The sequence below is a fragment of the Diabrotica virgifera genome, chromosome 1, assembly GCF_917563875.1.
Source record: "Diabrotica virgifera virgifera chromosome 1, PGI_DIABVI_V3a".
NCBI lineage: Eukaryota > Metazoa > Arthropoda > Insecta > Coleoptera > Chrysomelidae > Diabrotica > Diabrotica virgifera.
In genome coordinates, this window is record NC_065443.1 from 59,669,749 (window position 1) to 59,691,634 (window position 21,886).

At 33.4% G+C, this 21,886-nt stretch overlaps 1 protein-coding gene across 3 annotated transcripts in view; it reads right to left on the minus strand.

The window, feature by feature from the left end:
- Window positions 1-5,721: 5,721 nt before the first annotated feature.
- LOC114331357 (monocarboxylate transporter 10) overlaps window positions 5,722-21,886 on the minus strand; it is a 104,367-nt gene continuing 88,202 nt past the window's right edge. For all 3 annotated transcript variants that reach the window (XM_028280905.2, XM_028280906.2, XM_028280907.2), the window contains exons 5-8: window positions 20,143-20,429; window positions 17,663-18,032; window positions 11,194-11,388; window positions 5,722-5,923 (exon numbers count right to left, since the gene is read on the minus strand). In XM_028280905.2, the coding sequence (XP_028136706.1) occupies window positions 5,796-5,923; window positions 11,194-11,388; window positions 17,663-18,032; window positions 20,143-20,429 (980 nt within the window). In that variant the 3' untranslated portion in view covers window positions 5,722-5,795. The remainder of the gene's footprint in view (window positions 5,924-11,193; window positions 11,389-17,662; window positions 18,033-20,142; window positions 20,430-21,886) is intronic.

A 21,886-nucleotide genomic window follows, 5' to 3' on the forward strand; every position in this document is an offset into this window, starting at 1 on the left:
CAGGTGTAAAAGTAAGTATTATAGACCAAATGAACTATTTTGTAAGTTATCAATTGTATTGGTGCAAACACCGGCACAACAACTGCGCTCCTTAGTTTCAAGGTTACCAATTTTTGTACCGGCATCATAGCATAGCTTTCGCATCTGTGTTGGGTTAATCTGTGCTGTTGCAAAAATCACGGTTTTTAATGTTGTTTTAGTATTATCCATCAACTGTCACAGTATTGAAATTTGAAACCTAGAACCTCATTTACGCAAACATATATGTTTTATTCATAATCATTTTACATATGTTTACCTATACAGTCTGTTCCAACGAAAATTTGACCCCCACAGAAATTCAGAAACCAAGAGCTTCTTCAAAATTTAAAAAAATACGTCAATTTTTAATGGAAGGGGGACGAATTTTCATGCAAAATTGATGCCCTCAAGTGTAACCCCCTACTGCCCCGCATCGACCACCACTTTTTTTAAATAACGTTAAAAAGTGTGGTTGAGTGGCATATAATTTGAAAGGTAATTTTTTTCTCTAAACGACGCTCTATTTATTTTTAATTTACTTAAAAAGTTTGAAGATAATTTTGGACTTGACAAATAAAATTAATAACTATAAATTAGTTAAATCCAAAAAAAATATTTTGGGAAATGGAAAAAATGCCAGAAGAGTGGACCATAGCAAGGATTTGCCCTATACATAAAAAAGGTGATAGAATGCTATGCGAAAACTACAGAGGCATCGCACTACTAGAAATAGTTTACAAAATCTTGGCACAAAGTATAAGGAAAAGACTAAGCCAATACATATTCGGAAAAAGTACTGGGAGAATACCAGACAGGTTTTAGAAACAACAGATCAACGACTGACCAAATATTTGCTTTAAAAGAAATACAGACTACCTGTTACGAACATAAAACAGTACTATATGCTTTGTTCATCGACTTTAAGCAGGCCTACGACACAGTAAATAGACAGCAGATGTACGAACTGTTGAAAGAATTGGGAATACCAAGTAAAATTGTCAGGATAGTAAAGATGACGATGGAAAACACAACAAACGAAATAGCTTGGAAAGGGTATACATCCAAAAAGTTTGAAACCAAGGAAGGATCACGACAAGGAGACCCACTATCAACAACTGCATTCAATCTAACATTGGAAGGAATAATCAGGAAAAGCAGAATAAACATGCAAGAAAAGATATTTAAAAATGACCACCAATGCATGGCATTTGCAGATGATCTGACGCTATTAGCAACAAGCAAAAAAGAACTACAAAAGTTAATGAAAAACATAATAACAGAAGCCAAAAACCTAAGTCGCTTAAGATTAAATCATGGCAATTTTCCTGCACATTTAGCTAAAATAGGAATGCGTATCAACTCTCTCTGTTCATGTGATAACTACTCTACTGCAGATTTAAATCATATAATCTTTAATTGTGAACTTAATAAATACCATACGAAATCACTAATTGCTAGACTTCAGGAGCAGAATGTAAGTTTACCTCTGAATATTTCACACCTACTAAGCTTCAACACCAAAACTATTAATAATACAATTTCTTAAAGATTCTAAAATAAAAATTTAATATGACATCTTCAATCTTTAACTTCCAAATATCTGTGGCAAAAAGTTCATCTAATGCCATCCCCTCTTTGTGAACACACACACAGAAGCCAAAAAATTCGGACTTAAAATAAATGAAGAAAAGAGAAAGTATATGATAATGGGAGAGATCCAAAAAGAAAAAGAGAATAACATCATAGTACATGTAGATGGAGAAAAAACATACTCGTTCAAAAGAGCCAAAGAAATTATTTACCTGGGAGCCAAAATAGATGAAAATGGCCATGAAGAAGGAGAGATAAAGGCAAGAATAGGATATAATTAGCTAAAGGAGATAAAAAAAATGGAGCATTACGCACACTATTGAAATCAAAATACGTATCAAGAAAAACAAAAATAAGAATTTATAAGACTGTTATCAGACCTACAGTAACATACGCATGCGAAACATGGGTGCTCAAAAAGTCAGAAACAGACCTTTTAGAAAGATGGGAGAGAAAAATGCAAAGAGCAATATATGGAGGTGTGAAAATAGAAGGTCAGTGGAGAAGAAGAACCAATAAAGAATTGGAAGATCTATATCAAGAGCCAACGATCACGACGACGATCAAAGCACAGAGAATACGATATTTAGGGCACATCGAGAGAATGGGAAGTAAAGGCAGGCTAAGGAAAAGATGGAAGGACAGTGTGTACGAAGACTTGAAGAACAGTAACATTGAGAGATGGAAAGAACTAGCATTGGACAGAAGGAGATGGAGGGAGGTGGTGAAGGAGTGTATAAAAAGATTGAAGTGTAATTAAATAAAATTTATAAGTTATGTAAGTTATATTAAGTTATTTATTATTTATGTAATCAGAAATGTAAACATTTTAGCCCTAGGCTTACAAGGCCTGTTGCGCTTAATAAATAAATATAAATCCAAAATTATCTTTAAGGTTGTTCCGCAAATTAAAAAAAATAGAGGGTCCTGTAGAAAAAACAAATACCTTTCAAATGATGTGCCACTCGACTACATTTGCTATTTAAAAAAACTGGGGGGCTTATGCGGGACAGGGGGACGAATTTTGCATGAAAATTCATCCCCCCTCAATACAAATTGACATGTTTTTTTAAATTCTGAAAAAACTCTTGGTTTCTGAGTTACTGGGGTGGGGTCAAATTTTCGTTGGAACACTCTGTATAATTATTTCTCTTCTTCTTCTTTCTCTTTATCAGCAATTCTGCTTGTTCATTGGCGGATTAATACGTCTATGGAAGGTTGTCACTCCATCTTTTGCGTGGTCGACCGATACTTCTACCGATTGGTAATTTATTTCTTGCTATTTTGACTATATGTAATGTGTATCTCCATCATGCGTCTGGCCTCCATGAAATGTAGTATATCATCGGTCATCCAGGGTTTGTCAGGATTGTCCATGTAATTTATGTTACCATTCCTTGAACAACTTTGGTTATTTCAGAGTTTCTCTAAGTTATTTCGACATGTTGCTGGTTTATTTGATTTTCAGATGCTTTAATTCATTCGATTCTGTTGCTTGTTTTGGGTTTTTGCATTTTTTTAAGTTTCACTCTCAAACTTAATACGATGGGATAATCTATTTGTAAGTTGTAACCAGGGTTTGGCATCAACGATGCGATTTTTATATTTTACGTTGATTGAATTCTAGTCTATTTGGTTTCTAATACGGTCTTCATCTTGAGAAGACCTCCATGTGTATATTCGTCTTTTCGAGAGTTTAAACAAAGTGATAGTTATGACAAGATTGTTTTCTTGTTAGATGAATCTAGTGCCTTTGGTATTCATAGAACCAAGTCCGTGAGAACTTACTATTCAGACTAATCAATTTTGCATTCCAGTTGACAATGAAAATTTTTATGTCATCGTTGTTCAGTTCTTCTTTAGTGCTAACTTTAGTTGGAGCACATACTTCTACTAGGTATACAGTCTGGTGCAAATGAAAGGAATAAATTCGTTATTTCGTAAACTGGTGACTCTAAGGAAAAATCCTGAAACAGGTCGATTTTAATTTTTAAATTATGATATTTTGGCATATATATCACACAAGTGGCGTCATCCATCTGGGCGTGATGACGTAATCGATGATTTTTTTAAATGAGAATAGGGGTCGTGTGTTATCTCATTTAAAAGGGTATTTCATTCTCTATGCAGTACTATAATCACTTACATAATTATTTATACAGGGTGTCCAAAAAATATTTATTAAATTAAATTCTTTGACAAAAAAAAGAAGAATGTATGTAATTTATGTAATTTAAAATACATTTTACTGTTACCCGAAAACAGAAAAAATTGTTTATTTCACAAATAAACATTGTTTTTCGATTAATTTCAATATTCAAGCCAGCTCCCGCCAGTCACTTGCCTCTTGGAAGTTTGAACATTTAATTTAAGCGAAAAGCAATGTTTATTTGTGAAATAAATATTTTTTCTGATTTGTGACAGCAGTAAAATGTATTTTGAAGTAAATAAATTACATACATTCTTCTTTTTTTTTGTCAAATAATTTAATTTTATAAATGTTTTTTGGAAACCCTGTATAAATAATTATGTAAATGATTATATTACTAAATAGAGAATTGAATACCCTTTCAAATGAGATAGCACATGGCCCCTATTCTCATTTAAAAAATCATCGATTACGTCATCACGCCCAGATGGATGACGTCACTAGTATGCGATATATGCCAAAATATCATAATTTAAAAATAAAAATCGACCTATTTCAGGATTTTTTCTTAAAGTCACCGGTTTACGAAATAACGAATTTATTTCTTTCATTTGCACCATATTGTATATCACATGACTGCTCGTTTAGTTTGAACAGCATTATTCGATCACTGCTTGGTAGAAATCTTAACGAATTTTGCAACTGCCGCAGTGACTAGAATTCCAACACAATTTTGAGCTGTCTGTCCTCCTGAGTAGAAAAAGCTATTGACCCTTCTTGTTTTCATGTCACCTCACCCATGCGTAGTATGATCCAGTTCATCCTTTTTAGCTCGCTCTCTGCATTGGCTCGTTTTCCTGCTTTGTATGTTTTTACAGTTCATGTAAATATTTTAATTTTCCATCCGGGGATTCTTAGTACCGTCTGACCATTAAAGATCTGCCGAGGAGTAGAGGCCAAATTCTGATATGCTTGGGAAAAATAATGCAATGGTTTCCCACTTGCCTTTCACATGCTATGCCGTTGACCGGTTTAGGCTGTTGGAATCTTTGAGATGTTGTCATTTCAGGGCAAAAGGGTGCCTGGATGGTTCTTCTCTCCTATGGCGCTACAGCCCAAGTTGGGCCCTGACCTCCCCTAGCATTCGCCTCCAAGTATCTCTGTCTCTGGCTGCTCTCCTCCAGTTGTCCACCCTCAATATCTCTTTAGCGCTTAGCTGTTCTCACTTCGTCTATCCACTTCTTTCTTGGCCTTCCTACTGGCCGACGTCCCACCATAGTTCCGTTAAGCGTTCTGCTAGGTGTTCTGTCGTTATCCATTCTTACAAGGTGACCTGCCCAGCGCAATCTTTGTATTTTTGCATAATTTGCTATAGAGGGTTCTCTGTATAGCTCGTGGTTGAACCTTATTCTCCATATACCATTGTCACAAATGGGTCCCAGTATCCTCCGTCCCACTATCTTTCTTTCAAAAGTAATAAGGTTTATTGTCTTTTCTGTCATGATCCACGTTTCTACACCATATGTTGCTATTGGACGTATGATGGTTTTATATATTTTAAACTTAACTTCCCTATGGATGTCTTTGGAACCAAACACCTGCGACAAAGAGAAGTATGCTTTGTTAGCAAGCATTATCCGTTCCCGTATTTCTTCATCCTCGCTGCCATTCTGTTATCTGTACACCCAAGTATGTGAGCTGGGGCTTTATTATAAAGCACTGAAAAATAATAAGGCCCCATGGATTGACAACATACCTGGGTTTGGTTAGTCTATGTTTATTTAGTGTAGGCAATAATCGCCATGTCACACGTCACACGACACTTTCGTTATGTGTTATAGCATAATCCAATAGGGACCATTGACAGCCCGGTGCAACTAATTATCACGATTCAAACCAGTCGATGAGATTCAGAAAGTATTGAAATGACAAGTTTCTTGAAATAAAAAAAAAACAAAAACTAACAGAAACATTTTATTTTTTGTAACATTTTTAAACATTTATTTAGAAAAAATCAAAAACCTATACTAAACTATCATTCATTGTTTTCAGTTTTTCTAGAAAAAATAGATTCTAAAATCCAAAGCAGCACACACGCACAAGACAAGATTGACGAAGCGTGAAGTGCTGGTACATAAGAATTAAAGTGATCATGAACGGAACCTAAAAAATAAATCATTTATTAGCCCGGATTCTAATTAGACCGGGCTGTATCGTCGCTCCCTCTAGCGAAATTATTCCGATTCGATTTTTTTGCACAAACTTACTCAAAAAGAGGTCCTTATAACATATTCACCGGGTGCCGGGCGGTGCCGTGGTCGAAAAATTGTTTAAACATTGTTTTTAAACAAATTCACAAAAATATTTTTTTCATTTCGAACATTTTTTTTAGATAATTTGGGTCATTCTGAGCAAAAAAGTTCTCTTGTCATTTTTTTCTAAAATTAATTGTTGTCGAGTTATATGGCCATGAGAAAAATCACAAGAGACCTTTTTTGTTCAGAATGTCCCAAATTATCTAAAAAAAATTTGTTCGAAGTGAAAAAATTATTTTTGCGAATTTGTTTTAAAAAAATTGTTTAAACAATTTTTCGACCACGACACCGCCCGGCACCCTGTGAATATGTTATAAGGACTTCTTTTTGAGTAAGTTTGTGCAAAAAAAATCGAATCGGAATAATTTCACTAACAAGAGCGACGCGACGATACATCCTGGACTATAACTCTAATTGTTAATATGTAGTTAAAAATAACGGCTTTGTAATAAAATAATGACAAAAATCTCTTCAGAACCTTGAAGAAGGGGTTTGAAACTTGATTTGGTCACTTTTTGAATTTCATAATAATAATTTTTAATCGAGTTATTAAGCCTTGAAAAAATGACCATTTTCGCATTTTTTTTTTTAATTTTAATTGCATATAACTCGACAACAATCAATTTTAGAAAAAAATGACAAGAGACCTTTTTTGCTCAGAATTACCCAAATTATCTAAAAAAATTGTTCGAAATGAAAAAATTATTTTTGTGAATTTGTTTTAAAAAAAATTGTTTTAACAATTTTTCGACAACGGCACCGCCCGGCACCCTGTGGATATGTTATAAGGACTTCTTTTTGAGTAAGTTTTTGCAAAAAAAATCGATTCGGAATAATTTCGCTAGCGGGGGCGACGACTGCCCGGTCTAAATATATTAATATGTTTATTTAGTCTAAATATAATAAATTGGAAAAGACTGCAAGACTTGTACACACTTCTAAATAGGTCAAAACGGCAAATAGGTGTATGTTCTCAAAAAACTTTTGATAGTGTGTAAAAAATGTTTTATTATCAGCTAAGTACTTTCAACACATAACATGCCATCATCAGAGCTTCCTAAAAGGACACTTAAGATAAGATTTCTTTATATAAAAAATGAGTGAAAAACTTACGTCCTTTTATAAAACCTTCATAGAAGAGCAATTGCTAAACGACACAATAAAATACATGGATACTGGGCAAAAGCCACAGATATCGGGTATAACAACCCCTTAAAATGAATAAATCACATCTAAATTCTTTTAAAAATTAAAAAGACAACATGGCTGAGTCAAACCATTTTGAGCCCACGTGAACAGCTCAGCTGAGGAAGACTGTCATTTATTAAAATGATAAAGAAGGTACCACAATCTTAAGCGACCTCTATATTCGTAAATAATAATTAAAATTAATTAAAAAATGAAAATGACTAAAAGCCATGTATAGGTTAGATGAATTTTAAATTAAGATACTAAATGTTTTAAAGTTAAATTTTCAAAATTACTAATATTAATATTGAAGTGAATATAAGTTTTCAAAATTCTTCTAAAAACAAAACTGTTATAGTAAAACCAAGTGTAGAAGAAGTTAGATGAAATCAAACCTAGGAGAAATTTCATTTGATAAGCTCAGAGGTTGAAAGCTGTTATTTTTATAAATTAACAATCCAATTAATTAATTCAGACAAATCTCAAATATTTTACTTGTTTACAAAATATGTAATCAAAGAAAGAAAACTCAAGAATACCTAAAGTAATGTTCAAAAAACTTTCATAAATTGTTGGGTGTACTTTATACTAAACTAAAATTATTAAAGAAATTTCTTAAAAATAGGATCAAATTTACAATTTAATTGAATCTGGGTGTTAACACAGTTTTGAGGGTTTCTTTTCATTTCTCTACTTATTTCTAGATCTTCTAGTAGATTCATTTTGGTATAGTTATTATTAGGTATGCTATGTAGGATCCTACTATCTCTTTCTGGACTAAAGTTATGTTTCGATGCATGCAAATGATGACCAAAGCTAGATTTATCGATCTTTGACAGATGTTCTTTCATACGAGTATCCAAAGGTCGCATCGTTCTACCCACGTAGGTCACAGGGCAGTCACCACATGACAATTTATAACTGCCACTCTTTGAGTGGCATTTATAAATTTCATCAGTGGCATCTTAAAAAAAAAAAAAATAAAAAACTTCAAACAGTGGCATTTATAAATTGTCATGTGGTGACTGCCCTGTGACCTACGTGGGTAGAACGATGCGACCTTTGGATACTCGTATCAAAGAACATCTGTCAAAGATCGATAAATCTAGCTTTGGTCATCATTTGCATGCATCGAAACATAACTTTAGTCCACAAAGAGATAGTAGGATCCTACATAGCATACCTAATAATAACTATACCAAAATGAATCTACTAGAAGATCTAGAAATAAGTAGAGAAATGAAAAGAAACCCTCAAAACTGTGTTAACACCCAGATTCAATTAAATTGTAAATTTGATCCTATTTTTAAGAAATTTCTTTAATAATTTTAGTTTAGTAGAAAGTACACTCAACAATTTATGAAAGTTTTTTGAACATTACTTTAGGTATTCTTGAGTTTTCTTTCTTTGATTACATATTTTGTAAACAAGTAAAATATTTGAGATTTGTCTGAATTAATTAATTGGATTGTTAATTTATAAAAATAACAGCTTTCAACCTCTGAGCTTATCAAATGAAATTTCTCCTAGGTTTGATTTCATTTAACTTCTTCTACACTTGGTCAAACTATAACAGTTTTGTTTTTAGAAGAATTTTGATAACTTATATTCACTTCAATATTAATATTAGTAATTTTGAAAATTTAACTTTAAAACATTTAGTATCTTAATTTAAAATTCATCTAACCTATACATGGCTTTTTAATCATTTTCATTTTTTAATTAATTTTAATTATTATTTACGAATATAGAGGTCGCTTAAGATTGTGGCACCTTCTCTATCATTTTAATAAATGACAGTCTTCCTCAGCTGAGCTGTTCACGTGGGCTCAAAATGGTTTGACTCAGCCATGTTGTCTTTTAATTTTTAAAAGAATTTAGATGTGATTTATTCATTTTAAGGGGTTGTTATACCCGATATCTGTGGCATTTGCCTAGTATCCATGTATTTTATTGTGTCGTTTAGCAATTGCTCTTCTATGAAGGTTTTATAAAAGGACGTAAGTTTTTTTAAATGGGAAATAGCTGCTCAGGACCGACAACAATGGAGGGAAATAGTAAACGCGGCCAAGACTCACATAGAGTTGTGCCAAATGATGATGATGACGTAAGTTTTTCACTAATTTTTTATATAAAGAAATCTTATCTTAAGTGTCCTTTTAGGAAGCTCTGATGATGGCACGTTATGTGTTGAAAGTACTTAGCTGATAATAAAACATTTTTTACACACTATCAAAAGTTTTTTGAGAACATTCACCTGTTTGCCGTTTTGACCTAAATATAATAAGTTTTTTAAAAAAATTATGAAGAAAAAACATAATGAACTGTTACTTTTATTCTATATATACAGGGTGTCTACGTAAGTTGGAATCACATGGAAACTTCTTTCTTATTAATTTTACGAAAAAAAGTTATTCTTCATAAAAAGCTCTGTATGACCTAAAACCTAAAATGTACCCATAAGATATCAAATTATATTAATCTTATACTAAGTATTTGAAAAAAATGTGAATTTGGCTCAACAGTAAAGTACCTTTATACTTCACAATAACCGAAAATTGTTATTATGAAAAGTTGTTACCAGAATATGTAAATACAGAATAAACCAATAAAATTAAGGAAAGGGAACATGTTTTTTTAAGGAATCTATTTGCTTCTATATTTTCCTTTGATTTTGAGGCTATATCTAATGAAAGAATACAATAAGCCATACCTAATTATATCCAAAATCATATGAACAAACGTTCTGGGATTCTGGGAAAATTGCGTTCATTAGTTGTATGAAAGCAAGGGCATAGGTAAATTGAGTCCCGTATACCTCAATTAAGAAAGGTCAAAATATTTAGTTGGTCGAATTGAGTCCGGGGCATCGTATTCCTTCTTATCACCTTTTAATAGGTTTTTAAATGTTAAGTAGCTCCTTAAAGTGAAAGGCTGTAGAAGATATCAGCGGACCTATGAAAATTTTGCACAAGAAATTAGGTAATGGCGATATGCGTACCTTGACTACCAAAGATGTGGAATTGGTCCGAAAAAATATGTATAACGCCCGACGACCTCTTCTGCCTAAATTGACAAATCGTATGGAAAAAACTCATGATATATTAAAAACATTTGCAGTGAAAACCAACAAAAACGAGGATTTTCTAATGGTAAACGACATAGAAAACCAAATTATTATGTTTTCCTGCAACAGTAATTTACAATTTTTAGCAGATTTGGACACCATTTATATAGATGGAACTTTTGAATGTTGCCCAAAGTTCTTTAAGCAAATGTTCTCCATCCATTGTCTAAAAGAAGATTATTATATACCTCTGGTTTTCTTCTTATTGTCAAATAAACAAAAATATACATATACGCTGGCATTTAAATACCTTACAAAACAAATTGGCAAATGCAATAAAAAAACTCGCTTTAAGAACAGTATTTTGCAGATTTTGAAAAAGCAATTCGACAAGAGGGTGATGTAGGAAAATATTTAACATACTGCTTTGGAATGCCATTTCTCGACACAGAAGATGTAGGAGATTGTTCTGTTGAAGATTTGTCATTAATACAGCCACAAAATCATAGAATAAATTATTGTTTTCTAATTCCTAGAAAACATTACGTACACCAACTAAGCCTCAGGTAGGCGCGGGACTCAATTTACCCAACTTCAGGACTCAACTCGGCTATTATGGGAAAGACGGATTATAAATTCTGAGACTCAACTAGGTTACTCCGGAAAGCAATGTTGACAAATTAACATCGAATTGTTGCCGTTTTGCGATAAAAATTTACTTTTTATTGACGAAATTATTGAAACTGTCGGCTGTTTCGGTTAACGGAGGTTTTACTGTAGTTCTAATTTAAAAAAATTGCAAATTTTCTGATTGGTATATTCTATAAACATATGTATATTCTATAAACGCACACTTATCTTACCTATGATAGGACCAATGGCTAAAGATACAGCTCCAGTAAAAAACATCTGTAAACCATTAGCAGCCACAAATTTTTCTAGAGGAACTAGCTTTGGAACTATAACCGACTGATAGACAGCTCTCAAACCCTTTGTAGCTCCGATTATGCAACACGCAGCATAAGCAGCTGTGTAGGACTGAGCATATGTAGCAAGCACTAAAAAAAAAAACAAAAATGTAATAATACATTTTTATCCAATGCATTTCTAATGGTTCACTTTAGAACTAATAATTGAATTTGAGCAGTTCACTGATGTGACTTTGTTTAAAATGACACTTATCACACAAGTTCGAAGTTTGGTGCATTTGAGACTGCGGACTAGGTCTTGATTATCTAGATCTAGCAGTTGTAACTCTTCACTATTTAAATGGTCTTGGAGTTGTTCTTCATGGCCCTTGACAATCTTCTTTATTTCTTCATTGTTTCCATGTGGAGTCTCCGATGTAGGTCTTTATTTGGGCTTTTGTCGATGTGTTGTTCACACGAACACAGAAGATCACAGCCAATAGAGTTTTTAAGCTTCTTATTTCAGGAACGTTAAACGTTATACGCTATTCTGCTCATGCGCAGTAACAGAAAAATAACGTATTACTTTATTAGCGGATAAGGCCCCTTATTTAGGTAGAAATAAGGTTCACGTTATTAAGGGATTACGTATTTGTAAGATTGCCAAATGCCATATATCTAAATCATAAAAAATAAAAATAAGTCATGAGCTAAACCAAGGACAACTAGAATAAAAAATATAGTAATGATGCAATAACGATGTATAAAATTGTAATCAAAATTTGTTTTTCTTTAAAACTATCACTTAATAAACATAACACATAACCTGCTTGGCAACCCTGTTAGAATTTGAGAAATTTGATACTTGCCTGAATTGTCTTGTTAAACTTGGTATGTATGTTTTGTGTTCTTAAAGTAGTAAATTGTTTTTGGTGAACGTCTTAATACATTTTCAATATTTTCTTCCATTATGGCAACTAATTCAATAAAATAGGTCATAGCACACAACTGCCGTTTTATAGGTTACGTTTGCCAAATGTCAATTAACGTTGATCTGTGTGAGTAGCTTCTGAAAGGATTCAAAAACTATTTTAGGTAAACACGTTATCCCTTATTTACTACTCAATGCGCATGACAAGTATAACGTTTTACGTTTAACGTATGTCAAAAAGTAGAGGGTCTAAAAACTCTCTATTAACTTCCTATCTTCTACTTTTGTTGATGCTTATCGTCTATGGATATTGGCAATCACGTTAGTTCACATAACTTTGCCACTTAAGTGGAAAGCTGCCCTGAATAATATCTGCAAAAGATATAGTACATCAGACTATCTGCTGACAATGAGAAGATTGATAGAGAAGGCAAACTAATACCAATTACCCGTTTTCTTTGCCTTCGTAGACTATGAAAAGGCGTTTGATAGTATCGAGATGTGGGCCATAGAACAAAAACGCAACTATGATAGTACAACTAGACGAAAATACAAATCCCATCCCCATTAAGAGAGGAGTTAGACAAAAAAACGTAATATCAACAAAACTTTTTAATCTAGCCCTGGAAGACGTTTTCAAAACTACAAATTGGTCAACATATGGTATTAATGTTAATGACAACAAGGTAAACCACCTCAGATTCGCTGATTGCATAGCGAGCACATTCGAGGAACTACAAATTATGATGGAGGAACTCGCAGACAGCTCCCAATATGTCGGCCTAAAAATGAATAAGGCAAAAACAAAATAATGACAAACACAGATGATCCCAGACTAGTGTTGCCAGATCCGATTTGTTTGTAATCGTACAAACAAATCGTTTGTAATTGTACATAAGCAAGAACAAATCGGGATTTAGGGGTGTAGATCGGGACAAATAAACAACAATAGCCCAGTAAATGACAGTTTTGGAGTTTAATTTTCAGTCAACTCCGAATTGCATGAAAATCTGGTTTTAGGTTCTACTGACTGTCTATTTCAAAGTTGAATTTGTACCGTTGGTTGCTTTTACTTGGGGGGTGACAGTTACAGTTACCCCTTCTCGGGGGTAAAAAAAACGCGCGTTTAAAGTAAGTCCCAAAATGGATCAACTGACTAACTCTAAAAAACTTTTGTTCTATATAATTTTTAAACTAAGTCAACACTTCTCGAGTAATTTTATCGAAAAAAATATTCTTAGCAAAAATGTAGCTTTTAAAAAAGCAAACAAAATGTATGTTCATAAAGTCTATAAAACCAGTAAAAGCAAAGTTGTAGCTCATCAAAAATACGTTCTTATTCGTCAAATTCCAAATCGAATTTTTCAACTTTAAATAACCAAAAAATTAAGCAATTTTCGGGCAAAACCGATTAAAATTTTTTAAAGTTCTTTTTTTAATAAAAAAAATCGTGCAAATATCCCCCTATTTAGCACCGTAAATAAAATTAATCGTTACCGCTTTACCATTTACTTTATATTGTTTATATGATCTGTACGGTTTACCGGTTGGGAGTGCTTAGTTTTGAAAAAAATTGGTTTTATATTAAAAAAAAAAAATTCCTAAAATATTTGAAAATGCCCTTTTTTCAAAATAACTTAAAAAGTATTAGGGATACTAAAAATTCCAAGGAGTAAAAAGTAGGTAGGTTTTGCTTTGATAAATATGATAGATTCATTTTGTTTTTCTGTAAGACAAAAATTGGTTAAAATATGGCTGTTCTTATTTTGCATACACTCGTGATTAGTGACTAGTTCAGGCCCTTTCAATCATGTAAAAAATACATAAGTAAATTGTTTGTAAAGCGGTAACGATTAATTTCATTTGAGGTCCTAAGTAGGGGGAGATTTTCACGATTTTTTTACCAAAAAAAAGGAGTCAACTTGATTTTGAGCATAACTCGCTTAGTTTTAGTGATAGAAACTTTTTTAAAACATAAAAATAAAGCTTTATTAAGAAAGTTTTAATTGGGTTTTTCCGAAAAGTGCTTCATTTCTTGGTTATTTCACGTTGAAATATTTGATTTGGAATTTGACGAATAAGAACGTATTTTTCATGAGCTACAGCTTTTGCTGGGTCTATCGACTTTACGAGTTCACAATTTTTTTTAATTTTTTTATATTATGCTACATTTTGCTAAGAATATTTTTTTCGATAAAATACTTACTTTTTGAGTTTTTTGTGAAAATCGCCTGAAAACGTGATTTTTTTTGTCGAAAAATACACATTTTTAATCGTAAATAACTCGAAAAGTATTAACTAAGTTAAAATTTTATAGAACTAAAATTGTTTAGAACTAGTCAATTTATCCATCTCCGGACTTATTTTAAACGCGCGGTTTTTCACCCCCCCAAGAAAACAACTGGGTAAGATAAAAAAAGTCGAGGATATCACCACAAAAATTGCCAAACTCAAATGGAGCTTCACAGGCTACACTGCTAGACAAAAAGACCAGCGTTGGAATGCCACAATACAATATTGGAGATCTTATGAAGGTAGACGACCAAGAGGAAGACAACAGATGAGATGGATAGATGACATAAAACTAATAGCCGGAACAAATTGGAAGTACGTTGCTCAGGATAGAAATCGATGAAAGGAGTTGTGAGAGGCCTATGGACGATAGAAGGCTAAGAAGAAGAAGCCCTGAATAAATGCACGCTTGTTATTTCCGCCACAATGATATTCTTCAGGCATGACGTCCTTCGATGCCCCTTCCCTTGCAAAATCAGCTGCAATCTTCCTCGCTTTAGCATCCATCTGGTTTGAAATTTTTAGAACCCATGGAGGTGTTACCAGGAAAATGGTCCAATAAGTTTTCAATTAAATATCTTTTAGGAATATTTTTAATATTTTTCAATATTTTTAATATTTCTATTAGGTTGAAAACTTTGACTTTCAGTTGCCAGATGTCGCTAGACACCTACTCCATAAACGTCAGTTGCAATGCGGGGATGGATAAGCTCTCGGAGTTTCGACACTTGGGGCAGAGAGCAGCAAACCTACGCCTCTCTGATGATGACTCCAATTAGAGTCGAAAATCGTCGATTTAGAGTGCTGATTTGCGATCTCTGTTCTAAGTGAAAAATAAGACAGTTTTGCCTTCGCATTGCAACTGAATAAAAATGGTATACATTTTTATTTCATTTCAGCTGGATTACTTCTCATTGCGCATCTCATGCCCTAAGTAGGACATCTTTCTGATTTTCATAGTACACATAACTTCCAGATCTTTTTTCACACGTTGGATAGCTGTGTTGCTTGTGACACGGTGGATGATAGCTCCACATTTCGAAAGCTTCTAGTCGTTTAGATATTGCTTCCGTTAAGGTCCAGGCCTCCACTCTTCTAGAAAAGAGTGGTGGAAAATATTCTATTCGCGAGGAACCGCAAAGTGGGCGACGCCTGGTGGCGAATTTGAAAAGCATCAACTCAAGGAAAACATTGACTTTGCCATTAATTTGTGTACATATTTGCGGTCAGTTTATGTTGTAATTAACAATAATTTTGACTTAAAAAAACTATTTTAGTGTTCCTCAGTATTCATTCCTATTATACTCTACGTAATGACCTAAATTAACCAATGCCAAATCACACATTTTGTTAATTTAACGTTTGGATTAAACGTAGTATTTTTTAATGTTTAAGCGACTGCAAAATTAAATAAATAAATAAAATGTAGTATATTATATTCTGTACATAGAATGTACATTGTTATGCAAAATATCCCGACCACCTCGTAATTCCATACGGAAACATTTCAGAACACAATTATTATAAAATAAATTCACCTACTTAGTTTCCAAGTTTCCAGTTTTTATTTAATTAAAAATTGTTATCTGTTGGTGTAAAATAAACTGTAGTGCACCTATTAATTAAATTAAAAACAAAATTAGAAATCCTAAGATAGATTAATAATTTTTAGAACGCTGTGTGATTATCGGGGGGCCAGATTTTTTTATGAAAAAAAGGTAAAAACAAATCAGTAGTTACCATCAAATTTTAATGAATGCATACAGATTAAACATAATTTTGAGTCGTCTTTAACTTATAAGATGTCTTAGTTGCAAAACTTAGTGGTTACTTTGGCAAAACACTGATTTCTTCTTATTTCTCATAATCCTTAGTGCCCTTCAGGGCGTCGGATGTCGGGTTCCGCCTTTTATCCACTTCTTCCAATTGCTTCTATTGGTGGCCAGGTTCTTCATATCCCTCATACTGATGTGTCTCCTTTCACCTACATCTTGGATCTGGTCCATCCATGTCTTCCTCGGCCTTCCCTTTTTTCTTTTGTTTCCCATTTTGGCTTCATGTACCTTCTTTGTAAGTCTATTTTGCTCCATTCGTTGTATGTGTCCAAACCAGCTTAATTGTTTGTTTTCGATCTTCCTAATTATCGGTTCTTGTTCCAGCTCTCTTCTTATATCTTCATTTCTGAATCTGTCAAACTTCGTAACTCCGGCTATTCTTCTCATGTATTTCATCTCGGTCGCGTTTATCATTGATTCATGTTTCTTTTGGACAATCCATGTTTCCGCCCCATATGTCATTATCGGATTTACTATGCTGTTATATACTCTGAGTTTAGTTTTGTTGCTTATTTCTGACTTTCCAAAAATTGTATTATTTAAAGAGTAGTACACGCTAGTTGCCTTCTTCAGTTTATTACTTATTGCCAAGTCCGTTTTCCCATCATCTGTTATTATATTTCCCAAATATTCAAAAGTAGATACATGTTCTATTACTTTTTCCTTTACTATTATATTAGTATTCCTTTCTCTTTTCTCATCTTCATTTATTATCATAAGTTTTGTTTTGTTGAGGTTCATTTCCATTTTTAATTTATGAATCTCTTTTTGCCAAATATCTATTAGTTTCTGCATTTTCTCTACTGTGTCTGTGATTAAAACTATATCATCAGCGTATAGAAGGGAGTTGATCTTTATTGCATTTAAGTTTTTATATCCTACTATGTATTGAAGGTTTCTTGTTGTGATTTCAAACTGTGATTTCAAATGACAAAATGAATTGTTTTCCTAGAGTTGTCGTCCATCTTTGAAATTTTGAGCACCCTCTGTTGGAATTTAATTTTGCGAATTAGTGTCGGCAAATCCTCAATCAGCATTTCAGAATATGAACTGAAACAAGTCGGTAATAAAATACAGTCTTAAGATATAAAAACGAATTGATTATAGTGATTATTCAGCTATTATTTTTATGACACTACATAATAAAGTATAAAGTAATGGGTGCGTTCGGACGACCACAGCGGCTGGACAGCTAAGCCAGCAGTAGCTGTCAGACGTCACCGCTGGAAGTCAGGCGCTGAGAGATTTACTAAGCTTTTCTATCACGGCTGGATACAACCACTCAGCCGATTTCTGCTGACAGCCAGCCGCTATGGTCGTCCGAACGCACCCAATGTTTAAGGGGAATATCAATGTGCAAGCTTACTAGTTCTAGCTCCTGTAGCAGCTATTAAAGCACCTGCATATACCCATTTCGGAGGTGCATGAATAGTGTGGCAAGCGAATGGGATCGCCAATCGCCCCAGTATGTCAAAAATAAACTGAACTGAAGTTATATTCGCTACATCGCTTCGGCTAAATTTGGACAGCTCTGGAAGAACGAATTGCATCATCAAAACCATGTTAAGCTCAGCTGCAAATGAAACTCCCAGTGAAATTATGGCTATTATAAATGATGGTTTTTTGAGCAGCTCCAAGTCAAAGACGTTTATTAGTTTTAGTATAACAGGGTTTCGTTTGATTGGCTGAGTAGTTTCTTTATAAACGTTGTTTGAGTCTTCATTAGTATAGTTTAGCTAAAAAAGAAGTTGTAATGATCAGTGAAATATACAGTATGCGGCAAAATAAACAGTACTGAAATGAATATTGAAATGTTTATGATTATTTATATATTTTGTATACATGATATAGCCTTGCAAACATTACTCACGGCGACGCACGTTCCCGATAAAACAGATGTTAAATAGACACTCTGGCCAGTGGCAGATCTACGGGGAGGGAAAATAAGAAAATCCTCCCCCGCTAACAAGAACCGAAATTAAAGAAAAAAAAATAGCTGACACGAAACTGAAACCACAGAAAGACAAATTCAATAAACACACTAGTTATGAAAATTAAGGAAATTTAATGGCTATAAGTTTTTATTTGTCTCTTATGTAATCTGAGTTTATCTTTTTATATGTTTTGGTTGGTTTTTCATTGGAAGTTATCCCTAAGGCAAATTTCCTCTTCCAAGACAAATTTCTAGATCCGCCACTGCCCCAGGCACGAAAAAATCTTTAATTCTAGTCAGCAATTCCGAAATGGCAGACGGGATATCTGTCTCAAGAAACACGCACAAACCCCAAAATTAACATCATGATAAGGCTAAACTAAAACTGACATATTGAATAACATTGTTGAAACCAAATGGCCTGTGTCTAATTTTCACATCATATGTATTAGTGAGACAAAACTCAAATCATTTTTGAAAATCAGAAAAAGTGCAAATAGTGAAGTAGATATCGCCCAATATAACCCTAGACTACACCTTAAGACTAAAAATCTTCCTGAGGGTTGTGAGTTTGAAATCAGCAAGCATTTTTATGGATAAACTAGAAAGTCACTGCAAAATTTTTGTGCTCTAGATTGTCTCTGTAGTTGTTTCTACATTTGTGAAGATAATTTAAAAAATATAATGATGAAAGGGTTGCCAATGCGAGTCCATTATACAATTGGATATAGTAATTGAGTCAATACTCGCAATCTTAAGTTTGCATTTTATTAGTTGTTATATAATCATGGGGCAACTGGTTTCGAGTCTTACAATATATGACTCATTTTCAGGCCCAGTACAAAAAGTCTTCACAATACAAACTACAAGCTAAAATCACAAAACGAGAGACATGTACATATACATATATAAAACATAAAAAAAACTTTGTCTTGTTTTAATCACATACAATAAAGCCCAACGACTGTTTAGTATTGAACTCAATAGTCTATAGCATGTAAACTGAGACATTTTGCCATTGGGAGCGACCAATCTGATGAGAATTGCTTGGTATATAATTTAATATATACTACCATCAATCCTTAAATAGTTAAGGGTTGATGGAGTTCTGACAAGATGGTATGCGACCAAACAACATATTAGTAGTAATCGGTATGTATTTACATAACAGCCACTGAAACTGTTTTACAGCTGAAGATGTACCTGGAAGTCACCAGCCCCATAAGAACAGTTGACAAGTCAAACAGCCCTTAGTCTCTTAATTGTTTGTTATGTTCTGATTGTTTGTGTTAGTCTCTTAATTGTTTGTTATGAACATAACAAATAATTAAGGGAGTAAGGGCTGTTTGACTGGTCAACTGTTCTTATGAGGCTGGTGACTTCCAGGCACATCTTTAGCTGTAGAACACTTTCAGTAGCTGTTATGTAAGTACATACCGATTACTACTAACTTTATATGTTGTTTGATCGCATACCATCTTGTCAGGACTCCATCAACCCCATCAACCCTTAACTATTTAAGGATTGATGGTAGTATATATTAAATTATATACCAAGCAATTCTCATCAGCTTGGTCGCTTCCAATAGCAAAATGTCTCAGTTTACATGCTATAGACTATTGAGTTCAATACTATATAGTTGTTTGGCTATATTGTATGTAAGTTTTTTATGTTTTATATATGTATATGTACATGTCTCTCGTTTTGTGATTTTAGCTTGTAGTTTGTATTGTGAAGACTTTTTGTACTGGGCTTGAAGATGAGTCATATATTGTAAGACTCGAAACCGGTTGCCCCATGATTATATAACAACTAATAAAATACAAACTTAAGATTGCTAGTATTGACTCAATCACTATATCCAATTGTTTAAAAAATATAAATAAGATGGATGTAACAAATAGCACTTTTACCTGACTAGTTTCCAATTTGGTCAATTCTTCCGGATGTTCAACTGTTTTCTTTTGGATGGGTCTCATTAAGAAACATCCAACATACGATAGAAGAGATAAGCCGAATAACACTAAAACTGTATACTTTCTTCCTACATTACTAACTAAAATATCACATAATTTGGGAGAAACGATAGAAAAAATACTAGCACCAGTAGTTGATATGCTAACGGCTAGAGTCAGTCTTTCTTTGAAGTACGAGTTTGTGGCCAGGTATGTGGACGGCATTAGGATTCCTTGTCCAATACCTACAAAATATGCGATAGGTTATTGTCTTGGCTTTGTGAGTAATACATGAGACCAATTAAATTAATTACAGATCAAGTTTGATAGTTGAAATATGGAATACATCAGGAATGAACATTATTTATTTTGAACTTGTTTCCATGTGCACAAGTGTTGACACAATGTCATTGATGTTTATAGATACTACACATTAACCCTTTCAGTTCCTCTTTAATATTTTCAACCTCAGCTCAGTGCAGAAATAGTTTCGTTTGAATACTTACGTGGCATGGACGCGCTTACGCGTCCATGCCACTCACCTGTAGTCGCACATATTTGGACGCACATACCCGTCACCGGAACTGAAAGGGTTAATTTTATTATTATATCACATCTAATCCTCATTCTGTCAAAGGCTTCTGTACAAGAATTCATCTGTACTCAGTAGATATATCTTAAAAACACCCTGTAATTATCTACGATAATTACTTTCAGTTATTTATGTCATCATAACAATATTACAACCTTCATTCGATTATATAAATATTGTTAGCCAAGATCACGATTCACTAATAATTGCAGAGTCAATTATAAACACTTTTCATGGTCGATGCTGAATAGGCATTTCTAAATATATAAACAGTTAAACTATAACAAGGGAATTCTTTATTATTATATTAGACATTCGTCATTCTATTTTGGTGATCAGACGTAATATTTCCACATTAAAGATAGTGTCTCTTTCTACACGAGACGTTCTTTGGGTGCGGTGCTACCAGCTTATGCTTATGTGAGTGTAAATAAAACAACTCAACAAGTAAAAGCGTATCAATTATTCCACCCCTCGGATAAGGGATAACCACCCTCACCGGGAGAAGATAGCCTTAATGCCAGGGCTGTCATATGGCGATCCAGAACCAGGGAAGAACTCAGGACTGGTGAACAGGACAGGTATGAAGAAACACGTCAATGTTCAGGCACCTAGACCACCTTAGACAACAGTGTGGTATGTAAAATGGATGGAGACATCAGGCCGACGCGGAGCTGAAAAGGGAATAGTATGGAGATGGAACATCGTGGGACAATGGAAAATGGACAATGCTATGGAACGTGCAGCGAGGACTTGTGATACGAACAAAGACGTGTAAAAGTGGTAAGTCCATATTAGCTATTTTTATGGTATTTCCTGATTAATATAAAGTATAAAGTATAAACATTATGTGCTACCTTAATTACATTAATATATGTTTCAAGTTTACCTATTTTTACTTAATTATTCTATTCTATTACCAATATTTATCAATATAAAAAGATTTTTTTTACCCTCATATTAAGTTATTATAGGACGCAATGATACAATTTTATATGATTTTTACATATTTATCAACGTATACTTTATCCTTGCTGACTTTTATTCATTTATTATTTGACTACTGATTTTTAGTACATTTTTGCAATTTTTTATGATCTTAATATTTGC